Genomic DNA, 12,163 nt, shown 5'->3' with positions numbered 1-12,163 from the left:
TTTCCCTTTTCACACCATTCTTTGTAAACCCTAGAAATGGTTGTGCGTGAAAATCCCAGTAACTGAGCAGATTGTGAAATACTCAGACCGGCCCGTCTGGCACCAACAACCATGCCACGCTCAAAATTGCTTAAATCACCTTTCTTTCCCATTCTGACATTCAGTTTGGAGTTCAGGAGATTGTCTTGACCAGGACCACACCCCTAAATGCATTGAAGCAACTGCCATGTGATTGGTTGATTAGATAATTGCATTAATGAGAAATTGAACAGGTGTTCCTAATAATCCTTTAGGTGAGTGTAGATCCTGCATGCATTGATTTGTGTGTGATATTGCATCTGTCTCTTGCTCCTTCAGTAGTGCTCACTCATTGGCTCTATAGCCGGATGTTGCACTTTTAATAATTAAAACAAAGCATAGGTAAAGGTTTTATGCAAGTTTACTATCATACTCATAGTGAAGGTGAGCAAAAATGAATATACGTAGAGAGGAACCAATGACTGAGTTGAAGGCAGGTTTGTCAGGTTAGCCAATGAGTGAGTTTGGACAGGCAGTTCTGACCAATGGAAGAGCAGGATGTAAGCACTCAAACATGCACACATCAATGGATGAGACTACTCATTAGCGACTAGCTATTGTTTTGATTATAATTAATCTGTTTAATACTTTTTTCGATTAATTAATTAGTCATTTTGAAATGTCTATGACTACTGGAAAATGTCCATCACAATTACTCAGAGTATGAGGTGAAGTTTTTAAATTTCTTGTTTTGTCCAACCCTAAGAACCCTAAAGACATTCAGTTTAATATATTAGAGGTCTAAGAAATCAGAGAATATTCACAATTTAGAAGCTGGAACCTGTGACTTTTTAGCGCTTTAACAATGAATCTATTTAAATTTTAAGTCTGTCAATGAATCAATAAATCCACTAATCGTTTCAGCTCTACTCCACATAGTTTGTGTAACACATTAATAGCCCACTCAGCCAGATAGTATGGTGGATTTATTGTTGTGCTGAACAGTCTTTGGGCCAGCGTTTTTGTAGCCGCATCATGATTGCTTATGATGTATTCAACACGGTTGTGCTCAAACTGAAGTACCTGTTGTTGCTCACCAAGGGTTAATATGGATCAAGCAGCTTGCACAATGATTACTTTTGGAGAAAACCCTCAAACAGGGATGAGATAATCTCTTTTTAAAATTAGAGTACAGGTCACAGTCACAGGTATATACAGTACAATAATATCACACAAGTGGAAGGGTCTGTGATGGACTGGCAACCTGTCCAGGGTTTCGCCCGATATAAGCTGGGATTGGCTCCAGCCCCCCGTGACCCTGTACGCAGGATAAGCATTTGACGATGGATGGATGAAGTGGAAGGGTTCATACACATGCACACACACACACACACACACACACATCTTTGCCCACCTACAGTGTGACCTTATATTTACTTAATGAGGAGCTTAGTGAGATGTGAGATGTGTGTGTGTGTGTGTGTGTGTGTGTGTGCGTGTGTGTATTTGTGTTAGATACACCCCAGTGAGTACAGCATGAGTGCATAACTCAGCAGTGCATAATTCTCTACTTTATTATACTGTAGTGTCTGTAAAATGTCAGAACAGACAGTACAGTTTATACCGTAAAACTTCAATTAATAGCCGAGTCCCAAATAGCCGCCTACCTCCTTTACAGGCCTGGTGTGGGAACACATTTTGACAAATAAACGCCTGCCTTAATTAAACGCCTGGTCTGGTTTTTATAGAAGTTCTTTGGATGTATAAAACCTCTTAAACCCCGCAGGGTCGCCCGCTTTAGCTGCTTCTAAGCTGCTTAGATCGTTAATACAAATATTAATGTTTAAACGTATCAATGTGTCAGTATGGACATGCTGAACATCCTTAGATCAGTTAGATTCTCCACTGTTAAGGTCATTTAACGGAAACAACAAGACCCAAAGTCTAATTCTTCTAGATTTACCGGTGTAACCTGCATGGCTCCAAGAGAAGAAAAGTTGAATAAAGTGCTGAGTCACGTTAACTTTGAAGCGCTCGTTTCGCATTAGCCGTCTGAATGACGTGTATTTGATATTATTTGATAATTTTTACATAAGTATTATTCTGTTTGAAATAAATAAACTGTTTCATAGTAGTTTCAGTTTTGTGCAAAAAGAATTTAAGGCCTGTCCCATATGGACGCCTGTCCCAAATAAAAGCAGGGTCAATTCAGTGATTTTAGCAAATAAAACCCCGGGCTAGTTTTACTCTACATATGAAAGTAAAAGAAAAACTGAAAAAGTTTATGTACTTCATAGGCCGCAACAAGTAACAGCTAAGTATATACCTGTGCTGTATTGTTAAGGTTGAAATTATGTTTCAGTGAACATTGTTGCACGATGATGACTGAAAATGTTCACATTTCAGCTCTTATAAAGACACATACACTCACAAACAGTCAGAACCACTGTTGGTCAAATGACTGTTTGACATTTGTTACCGGGCTGCAGAGTAAACTTGCAGCAGAGCTGACATTAGTCCTGTCTGCCTGAGAAGTTCATCACTCTCCAAACAGCCAACATGGTGCTGGTAGATGCATGTGAGGGAAGTCTGCCTCTCAGTTTGTGTTTGGTGCATTATCCCTGTTGTGTGTGTGTGCCCCTGTGTGTGTGTTTGCTGCAGTGCCCCTGCTGAAGGGCGAACAGTAAGGCCCTGGTCAGCATGATGTAGGTCTCCTGGGACGTCCTGGGTTTTCTGGATCAATACTTCTCCTCCTGCATCTCCCTGCCTCACTGTCCTCACCCCTCCTCACCCAGTGGCTTGACTTTGGGCTATTTATGGTATCTCCATGGATTAACAAGACCCCGACAATCAATGGGCCAAACTTACTATCACTGTACTCTCCCTCCTCTTCTCGCTTTGTATCTCTGCTTGTGTCAGCTCCTTTTCTCTGGAAAACTTTTAGTCCTTGTAGTTTCTCTTGTTGTCCTGAAATACCCAAAACTACTAGGTGTGTAATGTCACAAACACACTGTCCCACAAATAGAAACAAAAGCCAGGGGAATGTCATTTCTACTTTGCAGGTGCAATGTGATATGGTCTATGTTTATATGAGAATTGACACAGATAATGACCTTTCGCTGGTGAGTTTCTTTTAGGTGTAAGTGGATTTTTTGCACCCATTTGGCAGTTTTTGTGGCTCACTATGACACCACTTTGGCAGAGTTTGTAGTAGAGGGGAGTGTCAGTAGAAATTGTGTCGCCCACAGTGCAATTTGGTGGCAAAAAAACATTTGTACCAGCGCCTGTTCAGACCACATCATAGTACAACTGCTGGTGTAATAGTGTTATTTTTGTAGCTTTATATGGAAAAACCACTCCAACATCAACCTCCTCCCAATAAAATAAACCCCTTTTTATATTTGGCGTGTGTGACTACTGCATTTTTCGACCAAAGACTCATTGAATTAAGCCATTTTTAAAGCCCACAATGGAAACAGGTTTTATTGTCAGACAAACAGGTCACTGACGTAACAGTATAATTAACTAAAAGTGACAAAATGCTGGATTACAGAACAACTGAAAAGAAAATCAGCAACTATTGTCACAGTTGATTAATTGTTTAGAATTCGATGCTTTTGCTTGGATTAAATTATTGTAAAGTGAATATTTTGGGGGATAGGTTGAACAAAAGAAGTTGTTTGAAGATGTTACTTCTGTCTCTTGGTGAAATTTTACAGACCAGCAAATTAATGATGAAAATAACAATTACTTTCAGCCTGCATAGTAGGTTAATATGAACATTCTTATATCATGATTTGTAAACCATCTGTGGTCTTTGTGGTTTGCTCCTCACTGCAACAATAGCTCAGAGTCAAGCACAATGGCACCCTGACCCCCATTTCCTTTAGTGGCAATCCTGATTAGCTAAGTGACAATCTTCTCCTATGCCATTGTTAATGTATTAGTGTCTTGAATCCCTGTGGAGGGCAGTAACTCAGCTCAGCTAATCATTTAGTGATGGTTATCATTCAGCTGTTCATTGTTAGAGGCTGGGAGAGATACTGTAGATATGGAAGGAGCGGGGGAGAAAAATGAGAAAGAAACTGGGTGAACAAGCGATCCAAGATGTGCTTTGTCTGGTGCTGAGGGGTGTGTGATGGAAACACAACCACATACGTATCACAGGTTGAAGGGAAGGGACATTTTTGAGTAAGATGATGAAGAGAGAAAGAAAGATGAGTAATGCTGTGGGACTGTGGGAACAGAAGTGATTTTAAGATTGAGAAAAAGTGTTTGTAATGGCTGACATATGCACTCTTAAACACACCACCACAAATCAACGGAATATTGTCATTTAGCGCTTGGAATTTCAAACATTACGTTCCACACACATTTTTTTTTAGAACTTCAAAGGAACTATGAAACCAGAAGAGCTTAACTCAAGAACTGAACAAGGAACGACAAATCCATTTTGTGCATTCTAGTTCCTGTGCATATGAAGACCCGTGGAGATTAGGGAAATGAAACCGATGATGGATTGAAAAATGATGGCGCTGTTTGAAATTCAGCTTTCACACACACAAAGAAATAACAACACACAGTCACAGAGTCGTCCTGTTCAAGGTATTAAGGGATGCTCTGTGGACCCACAGTGGTAATCAGCTGGTGGTCACAGAGAACTTTTCATTTGTCCAGCTTGCATGGGAAGAGAGGTCATGACATGGCTTTATCAGCATCTTAATGGGTGAGAAGCTCCAGCTGTCTGAGATAGTCAAATCAAGTGGGTATCTTGCAAAGTTATAAATGTTTTTAGTTGCTGAGAACAGCGGAGGGATTCTAGCTGAAAGTACCCTCTTGATTTGACTATCTGAGGCTGCTGGTGCCCCTTTGGCTGAACAGGGTGAGGACTGTGGATTTTTGGAATCACGTTAAGAGTGGATCTCTTCACGGCCAGTAAAGAGGAGGAATGATTACAACAACCATCTGTTTCAATGTACATACGTGTGAGTATTGTTTTAAGACAGACTTGATGAAATGTGAACTTTTCCTTTAATGGTTGTGGACAGTGTTCACGGGTAGTGCTGGAACTTTTGACCCAGATTGTGTGGAAAGACGCAGGAGGATGAGTGGGGAGATGCTGCAGTGGTTGGAGTTGGGAGGGAGGAAGAGGTGAGCAAGGAGTGGAGGGGACAGTGGTGGGAGTGTCACTTGGTCTGATATCAGACCAATGTAAGACCACCAGGGGCAGGTGTGTATGTGTGTGTGTCAGGGAAAGACAGAGAGTAGGGTAGGGAGGGAGGGAAGCAAAGCTTTACTAAGCTCTCTGGGCTGATATCAAACACAAGTTGCCGGGTATTTGACTGTAGTGTTGGCTGTGTAATTGGAGTGAGTGAAACCACTATGACTCTGTACTATGGTATGACAGTGTTGCTATAACCCTGAAAATCAATAACCAGAGGATTCAATTCATGTTGCTTAACCTCTACAGATAAAGAAAACACCTGAGCTACTTCTTGATACGTGACTTGTACCAGGATTGTACTTGTGTGACAGCTACTGCAGCCTGCTGCCTGGTGTTTTTACCTGCACATTGTATTTGTCTCATCACTGCTCTGCAATGAAGGTCTTAGCAGGTCAAGAAATTTGTACTTGAACTGAAATTAATCCAAGCCTGAACAGCCTTGACACAGGACATCATTCTGGAAAAAGACCCTAGTTAACTGGTTCCGCTGGATGTTGATTTTGTTTGGGTCTTGTTGTTTCAGTAACCACATGTTGAAGAAAAGTGGTCAATTTCTTGTTTTCAAATCCACAGTCTACAAATTCTTTTTAAGCCTTTGTAGAGTTTTTTGTTATTGTCTCTATTTCTGACTGAAACCATGGGTATGATCACCTCTGGTTAATGATATCAGTTTTTTTAAAACTTATTTTTAATCATGGAGGTTTCACTGAGAGCTACAGTATACGCTCTTCTTCAAGACCCTATCCACACTTGCACAGTTACAATTAGCCGCTTTCACATAGAGATATCTCAATAAACACGGAAAGAATATCCGCCAATATGCCGCATTTGCTCATTCATACTAAACAAAAGTTTGTGGCATAATCCCGCAACCATGTGTGCTTTCACATAGGGCTTTGCGGAACCAGCGGCATGATAGAAAAAGATGGTTATATGTAACACAACACCGGCATACCGGTTGTGGCTTTTCACACAGACCGTTCCATCTCAGCGTTCTCCCGGCTCAGAGGCAGATCAAATCTGACCCCCCTTTCCGGCTCCGTACTTTTCACCTCAGCCATGGTAATTTTATGAGTGACAAACCACACACAAAGAACAAAACAGCCATTTTATGCATTAAAGAAAATTTAAGTTGTTAACTTTACTGGGGATGGCTCACTCTGGAAGAAATACCACATACCTACATGGCTATCTAACTCGCTGACCAAAAGGCATGGCTGCCTTACACCCAGAGGGCAGCACTCTTGAATAAACAGGCACAATCTCGGAGATGACTCTGACCTGAGATATGGAAAAGGGTTGAGAAGCAAGTCCTAAAATCTGATACAAGTTGTGAAAACACTTGAGACATAGTCACTTGAATCATAAAGAGCGCACAAACACACACACTAACCTCTTTCCCTTGACAAACTTGTGATTTCCAGGGATAATGGTGTTAGTGATTCAGCTGTTTGTGGTTATAATAGATGTTTTTCTCTTAACTTCCAGCTGCATTCTGGGGCGACATCGCTTTAGACGAGGAGGACCTGCGCATGTTCCAGATTGACAGGACGATAGACCTCACACAGCACACACACATGCACACGCACTCCCGGCAGGGGCACACATCTGGTAAGTGGACTCAACATCTCACTCTCACTCAGTAATCATCATGTAATGCTCGCTCTCATGTTTCCTCTGAAACTCTCTCATTACCCATCGGCTGCAGAGTAAAGCAGCTTGAATAGGAAGGAAGAAGACAGGGGCCTCCTGAGGATATCAGCATTTATTGTGCATTGTTCATGTTTTGATTTTTGGCTCTTGTGTGTGTCAGGTGGCCTGGAGGAACATGAAAGTGCTAAGAAGAGAGGATCTTTATATCTACTGCTGGAGAGAATACGTAGGTTTGGCTTAGGTAAGGAGCCTAAACTTTACTACACACTCTTAATTTCTGTTACCAGAGACCATGATGGCATCCTAGATCTCCCAGGTTTCCTATTATTTTAATACAGTATGAATACCAACGTCTCTGCACTTCACTGCTTGCCACTGTAACCATTCAAACTCTGATGGAAATGGTGATGAAATGTTCACTGTGATTGATGACAATGTCAAGCAACTTTAAAGAGTCTGCAAGTTGATTTTATAATGTTATATTGGAATGAATGGTGATGTATGAAGTGCCCTGCTTGGAGCAGTGCTGCACAGAAAGTTGTTTCCTTTTCTGCTTTTAAGCTGCAGTTAAAGGTATATATTTTTTTGAATATCACTTGCAATAAAAACAATAATTGGAGACCAAACTGAATAAACATTTGCTGGACAAAATAATGACCCTTTAAATTTAGCTACCAACTTTGTTACAAAGGCTGTTTGAGTCTCTTTAGTAATCTAAATACAGTTATAGTCTTTGGAATTCCTGCAAATGGCTGGAAACACATGTTAAGTATTTGTAAATATTTGCAAACCTCCATTCAGACCCAGACGAACACTACAGGCTGAAATGCATTATTTGTTTTCAATACTCAATAAGTGTTGCGAGACCTTTGACAGTTCCAGCATGTTTTCCTTCTCTATGCTCTTTGCAAGTGACTCTACTGAAGCACAGTCAGATCCACAACTACACAATGTTTGAGTTACCCATTTTTAGCACAACTCAATTCATTCAGTATACATTATAAAGGTCTTTAAATTAAGTGTTTAATAAAACAGTATATTGCACTGCCACAGCTATCTCTGAGTTTTAATATTCTCTAATCTGAGAACAAACTCTGAAAGGTCACGTATAATAAGAAATAGTGTGATCCAATAATCTCAGAGGATATTAATGAACTGTTATTCATATTAATAGACCTGTAATTTATTGAACATACGTAACATGAACAAGAACTTTGCGGTAAAGGTAGATTTGACGGTTGTTTCTCTCTCTTCACTCTGTTAGACTATCTCCCCAAGAACTCCAGCAAGGGAGCTGCCAGTCCCAAGAGCCAAACTGGGAAAGGTGTGAACACTGGGAAAGTGGCAAAGAGCCGTATTCCTCGAGCGGCCACTTCCCGAGCTGAGAGGATATGGCCTGGGGGAGTCATTCCCTACGTCATAGGAGGAAACTTCACTGGTAAGCAACTATACTGGACTGCTGCCCGTACTGCTTAACAGTAACGTCCACGCCAACGTCTGATTGTGTGAAAGTAGGATGTAAAATGTGTGTGTTTCAGGTAGTCAAAGGGCCATGTTTAAGCAGGCCATGCGTCACTGGGAGAAACAGACGTGCGTAACTTTCATTGAGAAGACAGATGAGGAAAGCTACATAGTGTTCACCTACAGACCCTGTGGGTGAGTTCGGTGAATCTCTTTGTGTGTGTGATTGTGTGTGTGTGTGTATACCTAGAGTTCAGCAGTGACCTTGTCACAGTGAGAGACGATACGGTCACTCAACAATGGCTCCACTTCCCTTCCTGTCCTGCTCCTGTTTCCCCATCCCACCAATCACGCTACTCAGTCTAAGTTTTTGTATGTTCGTGCAGTTTTTTTGTTCATACTCTGCAGAAGTGCATTGTTCTGTCAAGTGGCAGCATGGTGGGGTCATAGTGTGTTTGTACAGTAGTGGCACTTCACTGACTGGTTGTAAGTTGTATGGTTCGAGGGTGGCTCAAATCAGGGCGTTTGGGTTTCTCTCTCCAGGCTGTTTAAAGAGTAGGATATGTAAAATATCTGAGAAAGTGCAATTATTTAATAATCAAAAAATGAATGAACAGCAATGTGATAATTAAAGATTTTCTCGTTCCAGCTTATTAAATATGAGGGTTTGCTGCTTTTTTCTATTTTATATTACTGTGAATAACAATCCTTTGAGTTTTGACTCTTGGATGTACAAAAGTACCGATTTGAAAACATCACCATGGGCTCTAAAGGCCATGTAGATGAGTGAAAGATCTGCATGTTAACTGGTGATGCCAGTTGTCTTGTGTTCTGTGATAGGCTGGCTGCATCAGAGATTAGACACTTTAATCTGATGTATAAATATCCTGCAGATTGGATATGCGGTGTGTGTGACAGAGAGAGACAGAAACGAGAGGGAAATGCAGAAAAATAATGTAGTGGAGTGTAATGTAATGGGTTATGAAAGAACCTCAGTAGATTTGTGGCACCAGTTGTGGAGCAAGTTGTAGTTGTTCTGATACTACAGCTGCAAATGCTGGAAGAATAGACTCTATCTACTCCAGTGACTCCTGATCCTTACCCTGCAATCAGCTCGCTGGATAACTTTAATCAGATTTGTTAGCCTGGCACGGATGTCTCGGCTAACCAGAAAAAACAATGAGTGTGTGTGTGTGTGTGTGTGTTCTGTGAGCAGCGTTATGTGAATTCTCACAGCTTATTCACATTAAGTTATGAAACTTAAGCTTTATCGGAGTGTTGTATGTAAATAAATCCTGTTGCTTTTCCTCTGGTGGACGTAATACTGGGCAGGAAATCCTGAAAAGGCCGTGTGTGTGTGTGTTTGTGCGTGTGTGTTCATACAGCACTGCTGATGCTTTTTCCACTGCCAAAATGTGTAGTAAAAAATCATCTCCCTGCTATCAACTTCCTACTAATCCTTACTAGGTGTTGTTCCTATGTGGGTCGTCGTGGCAACGGGCCCCAGGCTATCTCCATAGGCAAGAACTGTGACAAGTTTGGCATAGTGGTGCATGAACTCGGCCACGTCATTGGCTTCTGGCATGAGCACACGCGGCCTGACCGTGACGATCATGTGACCATCATCCGGGATAACATCCAACCAGGTGAGAATCAGAAGATGCACCTGGGTCTCTGTTAGAATCATCTGGGATTGTTTATAGCTGGAGACAAGTAAGGACATTTATGGACACAGTGTGCGTGTAAGTTTTCAAATTCACACTCGTGTCCGGCCCCGTTTGAGTGTGAATGAGTCTTTTAATGACTGTGAAGTCACCCTGACCCCCAGACTGTCTCTTTTCCTCCCACAAACTCCTCTGCACCACAACGCAATCTGACAGGTGTTAAATCAAATGACATAGCAGTGTATAAGACCTGACCCAAGTTTTTATTTAGAAACATATCAGAGTTCTCAACTTCGCTGCTCTATTGGACTGTCAGTAGTTTAGTAAATGCCATTCAAATGTCTTATCTATTTAGACGTAATCATTCAAGTTATCCTTTGTGTGTACAGTGCTGTGTAAAGAACATATCTGTTTAAGTGTTTATGGTAGCACACTAAAGCTTTTAAGCTTCTAATGCTGCTGTCCGTGCACATGTGTGGTTCTCAGGACAGGAGTATAACTTCCTCAAGATGGAGCCTGGGGAGGTCAACTCTCTTGGGGAGGCATATGATTTTGATAGCATCATGCACTACGCCAGGAACACCTTCTCAAGGTAACCAGCGGTAGAATCTTATCTCTTGACTCTTGTGATTAGTTTACACAACAGATTTTTCACAGCTTTAAAGTCTGTAATTTTGTTAAATAGTGACCTTGAGGATGTTGTTGTTAGTTAGAGCTAACCCTGACCAACTTTCATCATCCAGGGCAAGGAAAGGCTCTGTGCAAACTGTTAAAAATTAATACAGAATGAGTGCTGCTGTTCCGGTTTGCTTTGTTTGTGAACTCACGCAGCCCACATGTCACATTGACTGTCTAAATTTTGGAGATTGACAGACTACTAGACAGATTTTAGGCCAGAAAGAATGTTTAATTATGCATAAACCACACAATGTGTTAGTATTAAATATGATAATGTGATAATGAGAAAGGGGTTGCTTGTAGAGAAGAACCTGCAGAGTATGTTCACCCAAATCTGCAGCTCCCCTTGACTTTACAGAGCTTTACAGTAGAGTCAGCTAGTGATGTTTTTTTTCCACAGCAGGCAGCTGTTTTCAATGAAAAAGTTCCAAAACCCACTGTACACTACCTGCTCAGCACAGCAGACAGACACAGTTAGCAACTTGCTAGTGAACATATAGGAGCATTTAGCAGCTAATGAGACAGATATGTCCCTCAGGAGTTGGTAGAGAACAAAAGCTAAGAGTAAATATTGGACATAAATTCATCAATTGGCCAGAAACATGACATTGTCAAATGAATAATAGTGTTGCTTCATAACTGCTGGATGTGTAAATAAGCAACGGTTTACTAACAAGTTCACCATATCGACAAAAAAGGTGATGGTATGTTAGTGTTGTGTTCACATCTTGTTTCCACTGCCTCCAAGTGGTCAAAAAATCACTTATTGTGGGAGTAAATAATTATTATAGACCGAAAGAGCTAAAACTAGTAATTCTGAAGAAAGGCAAAGCTGTAGAGAAAAGTATAAGGAAACGATTCTGCGCAGCATAAAGTTTCTATTTCTTCTTTCATATCATTTTAATAATCTCATGACTAACTAGACTTATCCTGAAACCTCTTGTGAGGTCAGTTTATAAACCACTGAGTTGGAGCATCTGAGCTCTAATCCTTGTGGTTGTGGACATTTACAGCTATATACGCTATATACTTTGAGAAAAATTGTAAATCTTCACTTATTTAAACCTTTCAGCATTATTTCAGACTTCTCAGCCTTCTGATAACACAAATTCTTCTTCTGATTACATGAAAACACAAAACACAACATTGGCGATCAGCATTTGCTTGGAGGTCATATTGCTCTATTATACTGTTTTGATGATAAATCCATGTGTATTGAAATATGTATAGTTGATTTCCTTGGAATCAGAGTATGATTTGTGTTAAATCTCTCTTTTTATCCCTGAAGGGGGATGTTCCTCGACACCATCCTTCCATCCAGAGATGAAAACGGGGTGCGGCCTGCTATTGGCCAGCGGACCAGGCTCAGTAAAGGAGATATTGCACAAGCAAGAAAGCTGTATAGATGTCCAGGTACTGATATATTTACTATGAGACCACATAGTGTGTGTGTATGTGTGTGTGT

At 40.9% G+C, this 12,163-nt stretch overlaps 1 protein-coding gene across 1 annotated transcript in view; it reads left to right on the top strand.

Annotated features, from left to right (window-relative positions):
- tll1 (tolloid-like 1) overlaps positions 1–12,163 on the top strand; it is a 49,405-nt gene that overhangs the window by 9,314 nt on the left and 27,928 nt on the right. The window contains exons 2-8 of the mRNA XM_046047945.1: positions 6,731–6,853; positions 7,056–7,136; positions 8,160–8,333; positions 8,434–8,551; positions 9,824–10,002; positions 10,507–10,612; positions 11,987–12,111. Of these exons, the coding sequence (XP_045903901.1) occupies positions 6,731–6,853; positions 7,056–7,136; positions 8,160–8,333; positions 8,434–8,551; positions 9,824–10,002; positions 10,507–10,612; positions 11,987–12,111 (906 nt within the window). The remainder of the gene's footprint in view (positions 1–6,730; positions 6,854–7,055; positions 7,137–8,159; positions 8,334–8,433; positions 8,552–9,823; positions 10,003–10,506; positions 10,613–11,986; positions 12,112–12,163) is intronic.

The sequence above is a fragment of the Micropterus dolomieu genome, linkage group LG04 (assembly GCF_021292245.1).
Source record: "Micropterus dolomieu isolate WLL.071019.BEF.003 ecotype Adirondacks linkage group LG04, ASM2129224v1, whole genome shotgun sequence".
Lineage (NCBI taxonomy): Eukaryota > Metazoa > Chordata > Actinopteri > Centrarchiformes > Centrarchidae > Micropterus > Micropterus dolomieu.
This window is presented reverse-complemented; position numbering and strand designations above follow the sequence as displayed.